At 43.2% G+C, this 19,018-nt stretch overlaps 1 protein-coding gene across 5 annotated transcripts in view; it reads right to left on the bottom strand.

Moving 5' to 3' along the window:
* Positions 1–19,018, bottom strand: part of DENND4B (DENN domain containing 4B) — a 2,051,633-nt gene that overhangs the window by 104,759 nt on the left and 1,927,856 nt on the right. For all 5 annotated transcript variants that reach the window (XM_069651381.1, XM_069651348.1, XM_069651357.1 and 2 more), the window contains 2 exons: positions 18,696–18,813; positions 18,453–18,618 (listed from right to left, as the gene is read on the bottom strand). In XM_069651381.1, the coding sequence (XP_069507482.1) occupies positions 18,453–18,618; positions 18,696–18,813 (284 nt within the window). The remainder of the gene's footprint in view (positions 1–18,452; positions 18,619–18,695; positions 18,814–19,018) is intronic.

Below are 19,018 nucleotides of genomic sequence, written 5' to 3' on the forward strand. Positions count from 1 at the left end.
TTTTTTCTCATGTTGTATTCAGAAGGTAGTAAACCACCTTTTTTAATTGTCTGAGTTCTCTTCTATGTAAAATTTTACGTGCATGGACCATTATATCTGTGTGGTGTCTATTTTTGATCTTCACTTTCTTACTCATCTCAGGCAGAGTAACCAAGTTGTCAATGGTATTTTTAATGTAGTTAGAGAAATTTAAATATGAGTAGCAATCATCACGATGGAGCTCAGACATGGATAGATAATCATTTATCATTGTCGATGTAAACTTCACATTCTTTTTGTGGCACCATTTAATTCTGTTCCCCTGCTGATTTAAAATCACCCCGTGAGTATACTTTTCATTAACAGGAGTTTGAAAATCAAAGGCCATTTTAAAGGTGAGAAAACAATGATCACTCGTGCTAGAGTCCAGAACCTCAAAATCACTTACAATCCTAAAAATACCAGAAGAAACAAAAATATAATCTATAGTTGATTCAAGACCTCTGGCTTTCCAAGTGTGATGGTCCCCTCTGAGAAGATCTAACCCCAAGGATTCCACAAAGTGCATCCACAGCCTTCCACGTAAAATGCTGTTACCTCCCACTCGTGAATGCTGTTCTGCATTTGCCAACATTTCATCACCCAATAGCTGTTCACAAAGACAGTTGGCTTTCATATCACCAGCCATAACAATTTGACCCCCCTGGTTTGACTCTCGCCAGGAGTCAATTATTACACCCAATTTGGTCAGTTCCCTTCCAAGTTGCTGGTCAGTCAGTTTGCTAGGGTTCCAATAGATGTTAATAAAGAGGACAGAAAGACAATCTTTGTTTGTTCCTAATTTAAACGCAGCCACAAGAAAGTGGTGTTCCATACACCATTCCCCCATTTTGGAGAGAAGATTTGTTTGTTTGATGGCTATAAGTAAACCACCCTTTGGGCAACCCTTATTGGAACCATGTGCACAAATGGTAACCACAGTAAACCCTTCCCAGCACAGCTGCTCCCTTGACCAAGTCTCCTGAAGAAGAACAAAGTCAAATTGCGATAAATAAATCATAACTTTTTCATTATTCAAAAGATTCAAGCAACCCCGTGAGTTGCAGCTCACCAGTTTAAGGGTCAAACAGGAGCTAGAGGGGTTTACCAAGTTTTCTGAGTGAATCGATAGATTCCCTCAGAGTCGAGGCCAACCACCTCAATTCCTGCTTGTTCAAATCAGATTCATCATCAGAAGACTAATTTTCTTGGCTTGATTCTGATTGCTCTGCCTCACGCAGCCTAGGCTTCTGTTGTAGTGGCACTTGAGTTTTGTGTACATAGATATCAAAACCTAGTTTTTGAAGTAATTCGGCTTCCTTTAACAACAGAGACCTTACCAAAGGAGAAGAAATAACGAGTCTTACATAGTTGTATCTAAGTCTGTGAATAAAATCAACCAAAGTGATATCCGCAGAAGTAATCAAACTAAGCTCAGGTATAGTAGCTAGTAAGGATAAAATATATGATCTGTTTAATGAGATATGACCTTGATCTTTAAATAGTACTTTCATAATCAGACCTGGGATTTCAGGAAACACAGGTTGTCTTAAATCGGTGTCCATGTTATCGGAAAAGGAATCCACAATATCAGATTCGTGTTGAAACGGGGACCTCTCCTTTTGGCAGTCTAGATTGTTTAATTCCTAAGGTACAATTATTAATAGAGGCCTGATTCTCACCCAACACCTTCAAATTAATACGCCTTAAATCATTCTCTTTTGCCTCTTCATTAGTACCCGGAGCACCAACAATTGTCTCATGATTGGCATTGGAACAAAGAAACTCACGTTCCCCATTCACATCGTTATTAACATTAAAGTGAGTGTCTATTCTCCCAACACCATTGTTGCTACTCCAATCCACACTGCCCAAACCAGTATTAACTGAAATTTCAGATTGTTTCACACAAGTGGTTACCTTAGGTTGCCTTTCATAGATCGATTCTCTAGTGTGACCTACACAGTTGACTAATATGGGATGCGGCATCTGTACAGCCTTGGGGGCACTGTTAGTGGTACAACCTTTGTGGTGTTTAATACCCCAGACACTTTTTGAGTTTTGATTTTCTTTACTAAAGTCCAGAGAATGAGGTCCTTTAAAAATTTGATACATGATATCTGGTTTTCGTTTTAAGGTTTCACTCAAAGTATTCTCCCCTTCTGTGAAAGCACCCCTTTGAGCACATTCCACATCAGTTGTTTGTCCAGTCATGATAGCCGTTGTCAAAACATTAGACCCTGAGTTTGTCTGAATCAAAGTAGGGTCCAAAAGCATAGCACCCTCTTCCCAGGCTAATTGTTGTATATCCACTTTTCTCATAAATCTTTGCGACATTTTGTTTCTAGCCGCATTGTTGTTTTTTTTCTTATTTTGTTTGGTCAATTTCTTACTCTGTCGTTTACAAATTTTCACCTCAAAGACGTTGTTGTTAAGAGTCTTCAAGGAGCCATTTTATTCAATACCAATGTCAGTGGCCTCTGCCTGTGTTTCAAGGATGGCACTCTGTCAAGAGTGGCACAGGGCCCCCAGGTAGGCTTTGGGTGGCTGTGCTGATGTAAGGTGACAGATAAGTACACACACAGCAGGAAACTCATCAAGAAAGAAAAGTAGGCAACTGTAGTTGTGAACAGAAAGGGGCAGGAAATACAAAGATACAAACAAACTGGATTCCCTCTTGGGGTGTATGCAGATTTGGAAAAAGAGTGTTCCATGGACCTTTGGAAACTCCAGCCTTCTGCACGGATTACTATTACAGAGGCCCACTCTGTCTGCTCATGGCTGGGAACGACAGCTGTGGGTGTCTGTTAAACAGAAAACGCGACAAGGGAAGGGGCAGAGGTTGCCTGCCAGAAACCAACAGTCAAGCTCTGTACAAAGGATCAACATAAGACACAAGAGAGACAAGAACAGAAATAACCAGGGACAAGGAAGTCTAAGAGAAATCTAGCAGAAGGGAATGAAGGAAGAAACAGTACAATAGAAATGGGTAAACTAAAGGGGAGGACAGAGGAGTCAAGGAAGAGAAGGACAGGGATCAAGAACAAGGGGTTGCCAACAAGAAAGAGAGCAAGGGAGCAACAGCCAGGAAAGAGGGGGGCTGCAAACAAGGAAGCAGGGCTGCAGTACCAAATGGTACAAGGTACAGAAAAACTGTAGTGGGTTGCAGAGGACTGTAGTAGGCTGCTAGGCAGAGAGTCCAGAGGAGCAGGACTGAGAGCTGTAGTAGGCGGCAGACAGAGAGCCCAGAGGAGTAGGGCAGCAAGGAGCGAACCCAAAGGAACAGGGCGTAGAGACAGAGAGACCCAAGGGTCAGGGTTGAAAGCAGAAGAGAGTAGCAGGCTGCAAGGCAGGGAGCCCAGAGGAGCAGGGCTGTGAGGCAGGGAGCCCAAAAGGCTAGGGCTGTAGGCAGCAGGCTGCAAGGCAGGAAGCCCAGAGGAGCAGGGCTGTGAGGCACGGAGCCCAAAAGGCTAGGGCTGTAGGCAGCAGGCTGCAAGGCAGGAAGCCCAGAGGAGCAGGGCTGTGAGGCAGGGAGCCCAAAGGGCTAGGGCTGTAGGCAGCAGGGTGTAGCAGGCTGCAAGGCAGGGAGCCCAGAAAGAGCACTGGAACAAAAACAGGAAAATGCAGCAGCAGGAACAGCATACAAATTTGAGGCAAAAAGGGGCTGGGAGGACTCTTGATGTAAGAGACTGAGCTCCTGCAGGCAGCTGCTTAAATACCGCCCTGCCCTGTAATGAGGCAGGCTAATTGGCAGCACCTGGAGCAGCGCACCTGAATACAATCTGCCTCCTCCCTCTCTGGTCCTGAGATGGTGGTAGCAGCACTGATCCCTAGGGCTTCTGGGGATTGTTTGTCACGATGCCCGCTCCTGGGGAGCCGGCTCAGGCCCTGCGTCCCCGAAAGCGGACATCAAGTCCCCGGGGAAGTTCCCAGGAACCCCTTATAGGGGCCCTTTGGACAGTGTCCTGGCGCCTATGCGCCAGGCTCATTATGAAAGTGTTTGGGTGCACTTACCTGATGCAGACCATGCTGCAGAACCCCGGCCTCCTTGAGGCCTGAAAGGAACTACTTTACCTGTGGGACTCATTTACCACCCGGGCGTGGTCGGGAAAGGATACATACCTGATTGGAGGAAGGACACATTCTAGGAACTTCTTCCAAGGCTATTTAAACCACACCCGATCAGCCACACGTGCTTCGCGTTGTTCTGCATCTAGCAGCTGGACGCTCACCGTGTCTGCTCCTGCATCCTGACTTCTGCCACGCCTGCCAGCATCCTGAATCACCTGCAAAGGAAGGGAACAAGAGAACAGAAGAAGGAAAAGGCCTTACCTGCTAAATCTGCATCCCGGAGACATTTTGCCGACGATCCTGAAAAGGAAGACATTTATTTTTAAAAGCACATCACATCGATCGCTGCAGCGCCTCATTCTACTCATTTTACAGGGCGCTTCCATGTTCTGCAGCGACCATCCGGATTCACAGTCGCGCCCCAGCGCCTAGGGAGAAAAAGATAATAACGAAGGTGAGAGAAAGAAGGGAAAAGGGAAGCTAAATCTCCATGTTAAGACTTACTTGCTGGGTCATTCCCTTTTCGTTTCGGGTCTGCGCCGCATCCAGGCATTTTCGGACCCCAGCCCCTAAGGGGAAAAAGACATCAGCGTTAATGAGCGAATGAAAAGACATTACCAAGACGCTCATTAAAGACTTACCTGATTTCCACAAGGATTTCACCTCTCATCTCGGGTCGGTGCCTGTTCCCCGGCATTCCGTACCCCGGCCCCTATGGGGAAAAAGACACTAGCATTAGAACATTAATACATGGACACAAGGGGAACCACTTATCAAAAACTTACCTGGAAGCCAAGCAAGTTTGGTTCTCACCAATCCGAAAATCCAGTGAAGTAACTGGATACCAACGCGCCCCTGCATCAGAAGCAGGATGGAGAGCTCGTCCTTCCAGACCGTAAGGTGAGACACTACGGGGAAGCACAGAAGGGTTTTGAGGAGGGTGAGAGGGGTAAGTGGGAGACCGATTGCATTACCCCGCAGACAGTTAACCCCCTATTTTCACCTACAGAAGGATACTTCAGCGAATCAGACAAGCCAGATTTAGGGCCCGGTCCAGTCCGTCTCCCGACCCCTGCGCATCACCTTAGACGAGGTCACAACAGCGCGAACCAGGCCAGCGCCTCCGTGGGAGTCAGGTGAGCGTTACATTGTGGTTCCAATGCTGACGAATAGGAATGGCCAGGAATTGATAGCTGTAGCAAGGTGCATTGTGGTACATGTAGTTAGTTGAGTTATATAAGAAAGCACCAAATGGGAATTAAGTACCAAAGTGTGAATAGGGGTTGTTCCAAGAGTATTCTAAAGATAAACTAATAACAAATAGTCCATGATGGTTGCCAATGTGTGCGCCCATGGCGCAGGCATGACACTGTGTCTCAATAATTAAGCTTTCTGAGAGTAAACCACCCCCAACTGCTTGTGTAGATGGATTGATTATCTCTTCAAGTGCAGCAGATGTATCCAGGACAGTTTTTACATTATCCCTTAGTAGCCCTTGGACATGGGCCACAATAATGGGGGTTTCTTTATTCAATGCCTCAGCAAAAGACTCAGTTATATACTGAGGCATTTTCAGACACTCTGCAGTTAAATTAGTCAGAGCTGCTGTCTGTTTTCTCATTTCTGATAGAAGCAGTCTGATATATATGCTTAGAGTTGCAATAAAATCAGATCCTACTCCCCTATCAGTCGGCTGATTTTTAGGTATAGCATCCGAAACTGATGCATGCCTTGCCTCCATAGATGGGCTAAATGGGGTATCAGCAAAGTTGTCATAGCAAAAACCGCTTTCTTTCATCACATTAGGTTCCTCCAAAACAACCTCTTCCACAACGTAAGTCTCCGTCCCTGAAATAAATTCAGGTAGTTCTTCATCTGCAAAGAGAGGTTACAAGGGATCTATTGCATCCTCTGTAGTTTTACAGTTAGGAGAACAATCCAGCGCGCATTGCAACAAGGCTTCTGACTCATCACTAATAACTGGAAGAGGAAGAGCAGCAGCCCGCGCCAAACTCGCACGCCGTGTGCTAACAGCATTGAAAACAATCAGCTCTAATATCTTTCATTTCAAAGGCAGCTTTCTTTTTCCCCATTTTCGGATCACAAAAGGCAGATTGAAATGCACTTTATTGCCCACTTAAGCAAAGTGACCCAGAGAGAAGTAATGGATCAATTACGTCTGTCAAAGTAGCACATAAATGAAACAAAACCAACTAAGTCACAACTTATTCTTACCAGCCAAAAGTCCAACACTGAATCTTTTTCCACCACAGTAAATCACCAATCATGTACTACTAGGGGTAGAGAGTAACAAAAAAACGTTAAACCGACACCACGCACTGCTCACAGTAAACAGTGCTTACTGGTGCTTCGTGGTGCGCGGGCAAATGCGCTGCACCATGGGTATTAGTAGAAAAGAAAGAAAAGAAAAATCGGAGCAGGCAGGGGGCGGAGCCAATGACACTCGCTGCAAATCAAGGAAAAGAAAGCAAGGTAAGATACTTGAATTACCTAGTACTTCTTACAGTAATAAAATAGTACAGGCTAAGAGTCCATGTAATCACCTTCAGGCGAAGGCGGTGTTGCAGCCAAAGACGTCTTCTTGGCAGCACGGCAGCAGCAACATGTGAAAAGGTCCTCACACTCCTCCCAGCCGATCCTACCAGTAAACAGTGCTTACTGGTGCTTCGTGGTGCTATATAAACAATTGCTCTTTACTTGTTTTAAACCTGTCTCGAGTTAGTTTGGTTTTTTGTCCTTACTACATTCCAGCAGGTGGACAGACATATGTATGCATGGATATGTCTCACTAACTATGACTTCTGAATACAATGAAAGTATAAGTATAAACCTTTTGCCATATAAATAGCTTATCAACTCTTTCTAGTTATAAATGACACCAGGGATTCTATCCCACTGGGAGTGCAGCTTTGGGCTACTGGTCAGCAATGTCCAGTGTATGTTTTGTGTCCTTTGTTCAGGACCCCGAGTGGCCTCGAGGTCTTCCCAGCTGCACCCGAAGTATTTCCTACTTAACTACATACACTTTTTACATTCCCTCTAGCATTACCAACGAGAACCAGATTTTTGACAATTGGTTGTGCCTCCCACCCCCCATTTTCTCCATTGATGTTTACTTTGGCCACAACCAGGGAGTGCACACTATCCATTTAACGCTTACCCTATCGCAACTTACATTGAACTGGCACCACCCCTTACCGGATGATGTCTTTCGCAAAAAATCGACGCAACAACTAACAATAGAGCCGAATCACTTGGCTTTAGCGAGGAAGAAGCTAGGAGGATCCTAGGCCTCATTAAAACAACAGGAGATGAGTTGATCTCTTCAGATAAACCTGAAGCATTTATTAAACAGCTGGAGTGGAAAATACGGAGAGAGATCAACCTCAAATTGCATGCAACTACATTGTCACACTATTACAAGGCACAGAGGATTCCCCAAGGATTAAGAGTGAATTAAGAACCTACACGCTGCAAAGAAAATCCTGACTTCATAAAGACATGGCGAAAGATACTGAACAAATGTTCCCTTGATCTCACCCTTTTAACGATTGAAGAATTGTCACATAATTTAACAACACTCGATGAGGAAATTGATACCATCAAAGGTAACCTGAATAAGAACTTGACAGCGGATCAACTTAAACAAATCTTGGAAGAAACGAACAAGAAGTTAGCTAAATATAAACAAGAACTGGAAACGAAGAAGATAAGAAAATTCAGACGCGACACCCAAGACTACAAATTCGACATAGTGTATACTTGGCAAGAATATTACGGCCAACGAACATCCAAACCACCTCAGCCACGTACCTCAAGGACTGGACCCCGGAATACTGACACAACATCGACTGAAGCATCAAGTACTGAACTTTAGATGACTACAGACCCGGCACCAGCAGCACCCTCTACCTCAGCGGCAGAGGAGAGTACACCTAGCACAGTACCTTTTTTAGAAAAAGACCCACCAGACGAGGACAAGGGAAGAAAAAAATCAGAGAGGAAGAAGCAAACAGGGAAAAAGACATAGTAGTAAACATCTCATCTTACCAACTTTCCAGGTTAGAGCTACAAGTTTTGCGCAAAGGTATCTCCTTTGTACCTCAATACAATACTAACCTGCTAAGAGAGAAAATCGACTTCTTTAAACTTATGAGAAAACTCAAACTTAAAGTCTTTTTTGACTCTCTTGAAGAGGAAGAATATATCAAAGAACCCTCTGAATTTTTGGAAGTGGCACCAAAAAGTGTGTTCAATCCCCCTATCAACAACCACGTTCTGGCCGTTTTTGAGAGAACGGTACTTGACCAATTAAAAAAACTTCCATTCAAGTCCAAGGGTAGAGGGAATTTCACGGGAGGTGAACGTCAGACCCTTAAAAGGTTGCTGGACAACAACAAGATCATAGTCAAACCGGCGGACAAGGGCGGTGCACTCGTCCTGATGGACAAGAACAAGTACAAAGCTGAAGTTGAGCGTCAAGTAGCCGATCTTGAGACTTACCAGCAAATTGACTACAACCCCACAGAACAAGTGAAAACCCTCATCGAAGATATTTTGGATGAGGCAGAAAACAGAGATGTAATCACAGAGAAAACCCAGAGATTCTTGGAGAAGACTCATCCCATCACACCTGTTATGTACATTCTCCCAAAGATCCACAAGAGACTAATTGATCCACCAGGACGACCCATTATAGCGGCAACTGACAGCCTGCTGGAACCCCTTGCTAAATATTTGGATCAAATCCTACAACCACTCATACAGGAAACCGAGACGTATGTCAAAGACACTATGCATTTCTTGAACAAATTAAACGAAACTGAGTTTGTCAGAGAAAGGGACACCCTCTTCACTATGGACGTCACATCCCTGTACACGAATATTGCACACGAGGCCGGGCTGGAGGCCGTAGAATGGCTCCTACTGAAGTCAGACAATTGCCAAGGTGATAAACTTTTCGTGTTGACACTACTTAAAGTTGTACTGATGAATAACTTCTTCAGATTCCAGGATAACTTCTATATACAACTCTCGGGGACCAGTATGGGTGCTGCTATGGCACCAGTTTACGCCAACACATATATGTATTACCTTGAATCAGAACACGTGTTATCATATCCAAGATGGTCACGCCATCTGACCCTCTTCATCAGATATATTGATGACATTTTTGGCATCTGGTCCGGCCCGGATGATGAATTGGATAACTTCTTTCACATGATGAATAGTATACATCCGCGTATCAAGTTTACTACACTCACGAGTAAATTGAGGATCAATTTCCTAGATGTTGAAGTCTATGTTAAAGGTGACAATTTGGAGACCACGAGTTTTATGAAAGTCACAGATAGAAACAGCCTCTTACTAGCCACAAGTTTTCATCCCCACAGGACGATAGACAGCGTACCAGTGAGCAAATTCCTGCGCTACCGGAGAAACATCTCGGAAGACACTGAGTATGTGAGACAAGCTGCCACATTGCGTAAAAAATTCAAGGAGAGAGGATACAACCCAGCTACAATTACTGGAATTGAAGACAAGGTATCCCGCCATAGAGAGAGATACCATGCTGACCTCGAAAAATCAAACTAAAGACAAGTCCATGGTTTATGTCACAACATACTCGGCTCAAAGCAAGAAAATCAGAAATATTATCCAAAAAAACTGGCCAATGCTTCAAATGGACCCCCAAACACAACCACTTTTTCAACAACTACCAACTGTCGCCTACAGGAACAATAAGGCCCTAAGAAATAGCCTTATCAAAGCTGAAACTACAAAGGACCAACCTGTGTCTAAAACATTTAAAGGGACACAACCATGCTTTAATTGCCAGCATTGCAGTAACATCTTGCCTGGCAATACCATCTCACACCCACACACCGGGAAACCCATTTCACTTAAACATTCCTGCACCTGTGATTCCACTAATGTGGTGTATGCTTTAAAATGTCCATGTGGGTTTTACTATGTGGGAATCACCATGAGAAAGGCCAAATTGCGATGGACAGAGCATAAATCCAACATAATGACGAAAAATCTCAGGTCACCTGTATCAATGCACTTTATTGAGTCTAGGCATTCGGTTGCTCAATTGAAATGTTTGATTTTAGAACAAGTGAAGGTTGGACCAAGAGGGGGTGATATTCACAAGAAATTGCTTCAAAGAAAAATTGTATGGATTGATTTTTTGGATTGCCTCAGCCCTAGCGGTATGAATGTGGGTTTGAGCTTATGTGCTTTTTATGATGTGTTTGACACCTAATGTATGACCAAACAGGCTTCTGGTGAATACTTGAAAAGTTGTATTGTGCATGTACACACGTTTACATATGTTTAATACCCACAATAGGGCAGACTGCCCAGAATGTGAACGACCCTCGAGACGTCAGTTTGACATGGTTGCTATGAAGATGCCTTGAGTATCATATGATCTATAAACAACAATGTTGGAATGGCCCTATACTTACTGGTAACTGTCTGTCTAACAAGGGCGTCATCTGCACATTCCTTATCCTGTGACCCAGTATTGTGCATGTACACATGTTGAATACCCACAATAGGGCAGATAATGCCCAGAATGTGAACGGCCCTCGAGCCGGCAGGTTGTTATGAAGATGCCTCGAGTATCATATGATCTATAAAACAGCAATGTTGGAACGGCCCTATACTTACTAGTAACTATCTGTCTAACAAGGACGTCATCTACACATACCTTACCCTGTGACCCAGTTGCAACCATGAACGAGGGATTCTCGTCCACCGCTGTTGGGTCCTACTTACCATGCGAGAGGGGGGGCACCCGATTGTTTTTACTTAACTATGGTGCCCCCCCCCCCTCTTGCCTCCTAGCTTTCTTTCCTAAACTCTTTGCTAAGTACACAGCGTTTCATAGTGATCAGACGGGAGCTATGCATGAGTTCCAATTACCTCAATATTCAATGGATTCGGGCATTACTAATATGGCCGTTGTCCAAACTGCGCTGCTACAGGAGTTAATCTTCCCCTTTAGGGAACAAGGGAGGAGAGACTCTCCCATCTCTTCCCTGCTGTTCACTTTCTGACAACATGGGTGGATCACGTGTATGCGCGATCGCCATGACAACCACGGACATATCAGCATTGACCGCTATGATACCCTCTGAAAGGAGGTACCGTGGCTCCCCATTTGACTACTGCTAGGGAGAATTCTCTGTAAAGTCTAATTTCCCAAACCTAGTGAGTCCCCCAGCAGCTTTGCTGGATTTTTGGGGTTTATTCTTTCTCCTGCTAAGAGTAAGACTTTTCCTCCCACTCTTAGACATGATTTGAGGTGTTCCTTTGACTTTGTATGTGTTCTATGGGCTATGGGGTCCTTTACCCCATAGGGTTTTATGTGTTTTTGATATGTGGGTTACAAGGCACCCTCCGTGCAGTAACCCAGGGGTGTCGTAGCGACCTCCCAACATAGACTCCATAACCTGGGACTGACTACTGTCTCCCAGGGCATGTAAAGTCACCATTGGCTTTACTAGTCTTAAATTGTGAACAGAACCAGTACAAACCATCATATTGTGGACGTACTGGTCGGGGCAATTTGATTGCCCCGGGGTCTGTTGTTCAAGGGGGCACTGTCCAGTCCCCCCGACCGAGTTTTGGCTGGTGGCAGTGGATACTACTTTTTATATTCGACCGCAAAATATATTCCTATGGGATTTTGCCATTGTTCGAGGCTACCACTTTTTAATATAGCCTCGAACATACTGCCGGTTTATTAAATTAATATAAATTCACCGGTTGGTATTTTTTGCCGAAACTTGGTTCCAAAATGGCATTTGTGTTCGCTTCTGTGACTCCAACCCAAGTCGGGCCCTTTGTTCCACTTTTTGGCGGGCTTCTCCACAGAAGCCTCCAAATGTGGTGCCACTCTGTCTGGGTACCACAGGGGGTGTGGGAGGGGGTTTAAGCACCCTGGACTGAGTTGCCTCGGCAACTCAAGTCGCACTCTTGTGTGATTGGCCCAAGCGGTGAGCCGCCCGGTTCACCACTTAGCATGTTTGAGTGACAGCTAGGCTGAATGAATGGGGGTTTTCTGCATAAAAGCAGGGCTTTGGGGACTGGAACTTCGGAAGTCGCCACAGGACCTAAAGAATCTGAGGAGGGAGAAGCCGAGCCGACCTGCAACGACGACACCACCGGTGGAGCCCTGCTGAACCGTCTCACCACTTTTCCCGACGACAGAGGAGATCTCCAGCCCGGAGAGTATTCTTCCTTTGCCTGGTGGGGATAACCAGTTTGCCCGTCTTTTCGCCTTCCTGGACCATCTCGTGGCCGCCTTGCCCGTGCCAAGCACCCCGGCAACCGGAATACCACGGTTTACCACTACCGTGAAGAAAACGGTGGTACCTTGTAACCGGGAAACTCTGCGGCTGGTTTCTTCCCTGGCAGCGCAACAACCTTCAGCTTTCCTCCACGTCGAGACCTCCTCTTCCTCTGGACGAAACACCGACTTGCAACCGCTGCCAGGAACAACTGCCCCCGCTGGAGCGTTCTTCCCACTTTCAGGTACTGTGTCCCGCCTGGCTTCCCTTGCGACAGATCGTTCGGGGTGACAGTAAATCCTCGACTTTCTAACCTGGGCTAGCCTGGGACCTGTTAACTAACTTTTCCTGACTTGATCTCAATCTTTTGTGAACTTTCTACAAAGACTCTTTGGGCATAACCCCACTGTGTGATCCTGGACACATTTCGCTTGCTTTCTCTAAGAGTGGGCCTGGCATTTGAACTTCCTTGCTCTCCAGTAGACTTTGCCTAACCTGCCTCACTGTGGTTCTTTGAAAAGTATTGAAATTTGTGTGCTTGCATAACTCTGCCTTTTTCCCTCCCTTTTTAATAACTTATTAGAGTGCCATCTTATGTTAAGCGTTCACCTCTGTCTGAAAATAAGTGGTGTTTCTCATTAAGACTTGTCTAATAAGTAATTAGGGTTGTATATATATAATAGTGACTGTGTGTTGAATTTATTTACCTCTTGGGTGCCAGTGTAAAGTACAAGTGTGTATTTAAATAAATTATATACTTTTACACCAAAGCTCTGGTCAGTGTTTGCTTGTACTACTGTATCTCTGTACCTATTGTGTATACTCTGTATACTGCCTAACTCATCTTGAGAGAAGTCTGACTGCTCAGCCACAGCTACCAGGTAAATCGGGGTGGTACAGACTGCTACCAATTGGGTTTACTGCCAACCACCTGTAGTCCTAAATCTTTTGCAGTGGTCCCTAAGGGAACTGCAAAGGTTTCTGCCTAGCAACTACACACATAAGGAAAAGTAGGGTTATCATATCACTGGAAACAGAACACTCGTCCGTGTTCTATTGTTCAGATGCGGTTTCACTTCTAGCCGTATCGCACTATGCCCACACAAAGATGGCGTCTCCAGGACGCACGCGCATGCGCGGCGTCCTTGACGACCATTTACACGGGGCAAACGAGAGCGACCCGTCTTGTTGACGGGCTGCCCGACTTCTGCTCCTGCCTGAAACTACCAAGTAAGTGTATTGAGGGACAAAGCACTTCTCCTACTATACTTACCAATATAGATACTGCAACTACATCACTCGAGATGTGTGTACGCAATGGCGATCACAGTTAATCATTGTAGATGTCCGCGCCACTAACTTAGACATTTTTTGATTAATGCGCTAACAAGGGCGATTTAAACAACTGTATGAAGGTGACTCATGTTTACCTTGACTTGATAGCTCCATTTGAGTGGGCATGTATCCACGCCCTAGAACACATGTAAGCCCTGATACTGTGGGTCTGCCCAGTTTGCTTTCTTTTATTCCCACCCTGACCAAGGATTCCTCCTTCTACAGATATCCCAAGGGAAGTCACTACCCACCATACTTCCATTGCTGTCCGGCCTCTAGGAGATTCTCTCCAGAACAGACCTATTTCTAAGCGTCCTACTTTCTCCACCGCTAAAGGTTAGTGGTGCCTTCATTTAATTCTTGAATTAAAACTACTTCCTAATACAATCATAGATTTCTAATTAGCGTACTCTGATTACTCTTAGGACTGAACATGAGAATTTATCATGAACACAGTGTGAAAATTTAACACATCCTGCCCTGAAGATGGATTAGTTTAATCCGAAACGCGTTGGCACCAACCACCATCTAGGAGTGTTTTATTATGTTGATGACTATATGAGCACGAATGCATTATATTGCTCAGAACTACCACAAGAGTTATGATCATTGATGGATTTGTGACATAACTACTATATACTTTTTTAGATTTATTTGAATGTTATTTCAGCTCAATTGTACTACTGTTGTTTGAAATACTATTGCTTATAATTTATATCCCACACTGTGTGTTTAACAGTGTGGCTTCAATTGATTGTGCTATATAAACAATTGCTCTTTATTTGTTTTAAACCAGTCTCGAGTTAGTTTTGTTTTTTGTCCGTACTACATTCCAGCAGGTGGACAGACATATGTATGCATGGATATTTCTCACTAACTATGACTTCTGAATACAATGAAAGTATAAGTATAAACCTTTTGCCATATAAATATCTTAACATCATCAACTACCAGCGTTGACTGACTCCAGGATGGAGCTTATCAACTCTTTCTAGTTGTAAAATTACACCAGGGATTCTATCCCACTGGGAGTGCAACTTTGGGCTACTGGTCGGCAACGTCCAGTGTATGTTTTGTGTCCTTTGTTCTGGACCCCGAGTGGCCTCGAGGTCTTCCCAGCTGCACCCGAAGTATTTCCTACTTAACTACATAAACATTTTACATTCCCTCTACCATTACCAACGAGAACCAGATTTTTGACATTTGGTTGTGCCTCCCACCCCCCATTTTCTCCATCGATATCCCAGCTCGGCCCACATGGCAAAGGGAAACGGCGAGTAGCATTATTGATTATATGTACACTCATTCTAACTTGAGTGGCCTACTACAATCATTTGAAATCCTCTCACAATTATACAGATATCATAATTTGCTACCATTGAAAATTGACTGGGCCCGTGATCCATCTTCTAAATTACATCTATCTCAAGATTTAATAGTCAATAATGCCAAAACCCGTTTCCGTTGGTCAGAGGTCAGTCTAATGGCGTTAAACAGAATGTTTGACTGTAATAATAAAGCAATAACACCAACACATTATGTAAACCTACTGATTCCCTTTAGAAATCCAACTCAATCTCTAGGTTGAGCTTGGTTAGTGCATTTACATACTTTCAATCCTGAAGTTAAAATGAGAAAGACAATACCAACGAGAAAAAAAACATTCTTTTATTGACTCATCCATCTCAGATTCTTCACTATTCTAAATTATATACAGATGCGAATTTTCCACATTCTGTTCATCTGCCAGAAGACCAAGAAAGGTGGACTCTCGAATGTTCACCTGCTATTATAGAAGACTATATCAAGAAGATCAGTGCTTCCAGAGCCATGGGCCCTGAAGGTCTTAGCAACTTTATGTTTAAAACCAACCCATCCAGATGGGCGGAAATCCGGATTAGCTTATTTCAGGAAATTATTTCTTCGCATTCAATTCCTCCGTCCTGGAAAACCTCCATCATTGTGCCCATCCACTAAAAGGGTGACCGTACACAACCACACAATTACAGAACAATTGCACTCCTAGATGCTCCTGGTAAGCTTTTTGCTAAACTGATCCTCCGTGACTTCAATGCATGGATATAATTAACCAATAGAAGAGACCCATTCCAGACAGGTTTCTTGGCTGGCATGGGCACTAATATAAATCTGCTCTGTCTGAACGCAATAAAAACCCAGTCTCAAGCATCAAAACAGACGATATACTTTGCTTTTGTAGATCTGCATACCGCTTTTGATGCTATTTCACAGCCTCTTCTGATTTCTAAATTGCAACAAGATAACTGCCCTCATACATTATTTCACATCATCTATTTGCTTCACTCGCAAACATCAATTCTCATCAGATTAACTTTAGAGGGTCTGTTGTCTGCAGCAATTCCAACTGCGTGTGGCCTTAAGCAAGGTTGTCTACTTGCCTCTGCAATTTTTAATAACTTTTTGCACAATGTTAAACAAACCTTTGAGGCATTGCCATCAGAATCCCCCAAATTGAATAATATCTCCATCTAAAGTTTAATGTATGCGGACGATTTAGTCCTCATCTCGAAGACTCCATGTGGTTTACAAAAACTGCTTGATGCATTTAACACCTATATAGAGATCAATGAATTAAGAATCAATACTACCAAAACACAAATTGTTGTTTATGTGACTAAACCTTCCAGAATAAATACATTTCCATGGACTATCAACCAAAACAAACGGATGATAGTCGCAAATTATACCTATTTGGGTATGATATGATCTTTGACGGCATTGCCTCAGTAAATGGTCATTTGGAGTACATGGCTCAGAAACTGGATACAGCTAGCTCTCAAACCAAAGTCATTTTACATCGTTTGACACTTTCACTCTCAAACCAGCTGTAATTTACTGGAAGCAAAAAGCAATTCCTTGCATTCTATATGGTCTGGACGCCCATTCGCCATGGTCTACTAAAGTCCTAGACAAACTGAGGGGACATACTGGAAAGCTGTCCTTCATCTTCCCTAGTGTATTCCGAGGCCCTGGTTATGTTATGAACTAGGCCTTATATCCTTGCATGAACAATACCACTGGAAGATCTGTGCTTTATTTTGTAAATGCTTGATGTCTACTCGTGACAATAACATTCTAAAATATTTATCAGATTATGTGTTCATGACTAATCACAACTTTCTCAAATGTTGGTTACGAGAAATTTATTCCATCTTGATACAAGCAGAATTAACCATTGATGTCTTAGTTTCAAATCCTGACAGAGCAAAAATGTTGATCTATCGTAATGACTGGATTAATACCCGAACAGAATGTTTAAGATATAAAGATGCCTCTGTCCAGAGATTTAAACACAAAAGTGTTGGATCTATGGAACCTTACCTTCTTAAATTTCCATCTCCAAAGATTCGGTCTGAAATATTACGGATGCGTTTCAACCTGTGGCCTACTCGAGATATTCTGTTAAGACGCAAATTAATTATGGGAGATTCAAATTTCTGTCAATTTTGTTTAAATCAGGATATCCCCGAAACGCTGGAGCACATACTGTCCCTGTGTCCAGCTCTGACTTGTAAACGATTGAAGTTTTTTGCCCATCATTGCACCCACTTGGGTACGTTAGATACTCCACAAAGATGGTCTACTCTTTTGTGTACCTCTAATGTGTCTTTACAAATAGAAATTGTAAATGTTTTACTTTCGTTGAATCTGACCTTTTAAGATGTATGCTATTTAGTCCTTTTTCCCCTGATATTGTTATGATTGTCTTTATTCACTTTTGTTACTTAAATGTACTGATTTATATATTGAAAAGTTGATTAAATTCAGCTAAACCAATAAAAAATAAAGGAAAGATTTGAGGACCTAGTAAAACCTTTTATCCGCCTCTTTAATAAGCTAGATACATAAGAAGGGCACATAACAGTTAACAGAGAGAAAAATATTTGTCTAAGGGTCTTCTTCCTCAGAGCAAGGAGATTATTGATGACACTGCATTCTACAATAAATGGTTAGAAAATATCAAAGGATGCAATGCGTATTGATCGCTGTATCTACATTTGTAGGATTATAGAAGGTTGGATCACTACACACAGTGAAGGTGGTAGCAGTGCTGAACTTAAAATTGGGGTATGAGTGTTCTTTAGCAAAGTAAGTCCATGACAAATGTATTGCTGACCAATTGGGATTGGTAATAACACGTATGTTCTCCATGTCACCTTTGAATTTTGCATCCATGGATAAAAAATATGTATTTTCTTCTACATTTGTATAGTAAAAAATAAATAGAAATAAAAGACAAAGAACATGATTAGGAATTAATGCGTCAAGTTGGATGCCTTTTGCATTCAGCATAACAACATTACGAGCCAGCAGACTAGACATAATCATGATTCTGTTTCTGTGGCCTGCTTACGGCACTTGGGGTTGACAGGCTTGGGAATCAGTGGAACATTGATTTCCTACAGTGATAACTGAAGAGTTGGAGAAAATAACAGTTGTAGAAGATGAGGAACTAGGAAAGATGGACGTATACATTTGGAGGGAGTGGAAGAGAAGGCGATGAAAGATAATGTAATGGGGGAGAGACTGGTAAAACAGAACAGCAGAATTTATACAATCAGATGTGGTAATGATGGAAGAGGAGCAGTTAAAAAGGTAATATGAATGGATGGTAAGGACATACAAGAAGTTGTAATGTAAGAAGTAATGTGTTTAATGCCATACCTTTGGATTTGCGGAGGAGACAACTGATTGGCAATTGTGTCCATGAAAAGAGAAATGGCTTTATGAACTTCGTTAAGCCCCACATGCCTCAAAATCTCTTCCAGAAAAGCAAGTGTGAAGGGGTGGTTGTGACGTCGCCAGCATGGAGCACGAGTAGGGATGTTACCTGCAACCAAAATTATAACACTTTATCAATGCCAGCTTTATTCTAAGTCCAAAGACAATCCCAGCATCAGTACTTACTGTGCAACCTCCAAAGAGCGAAAAGAGGGGGCCAACCGTCTGTGTTAGGAGTTAGGATGTCCCACATCAGATGGACTGCCACTTGGGGGTTCTCCTGAGATGACCAGAGGGGATCAATCTAGAAGAGATATGTCAGATAAAGCACTTAGTTGACTGACATTGGAAGATGATGTTGCATGCACAAAGCAAACTTAAAGTAGTGATGTCACTACAGCCTGTCTAAATGTCATTAGCAAGTCAAGTGTACATGGGAAGTACATTCCACAATTTAGGGGCATGGTACATTTGATACAGATTAGAAATTAAGAGCGAGATAATCCCAA

The sequence above is a fragment of the Ambystoma mexicanum genome, chromosome 1p (genome assembly GCF_040938575.1).
Source record: "Ambystoma mexicanum isolate Mex_15411 chromosome 1p, UKY_AmexF1_1, whole genome shotgun sequence".
Lineage (NCBI taxonomy): Eukaryota > Metazoa > Chordata > Amphibia > Caudata > Ambystomatidae > Ambystoma > Ambystoma mexicanum.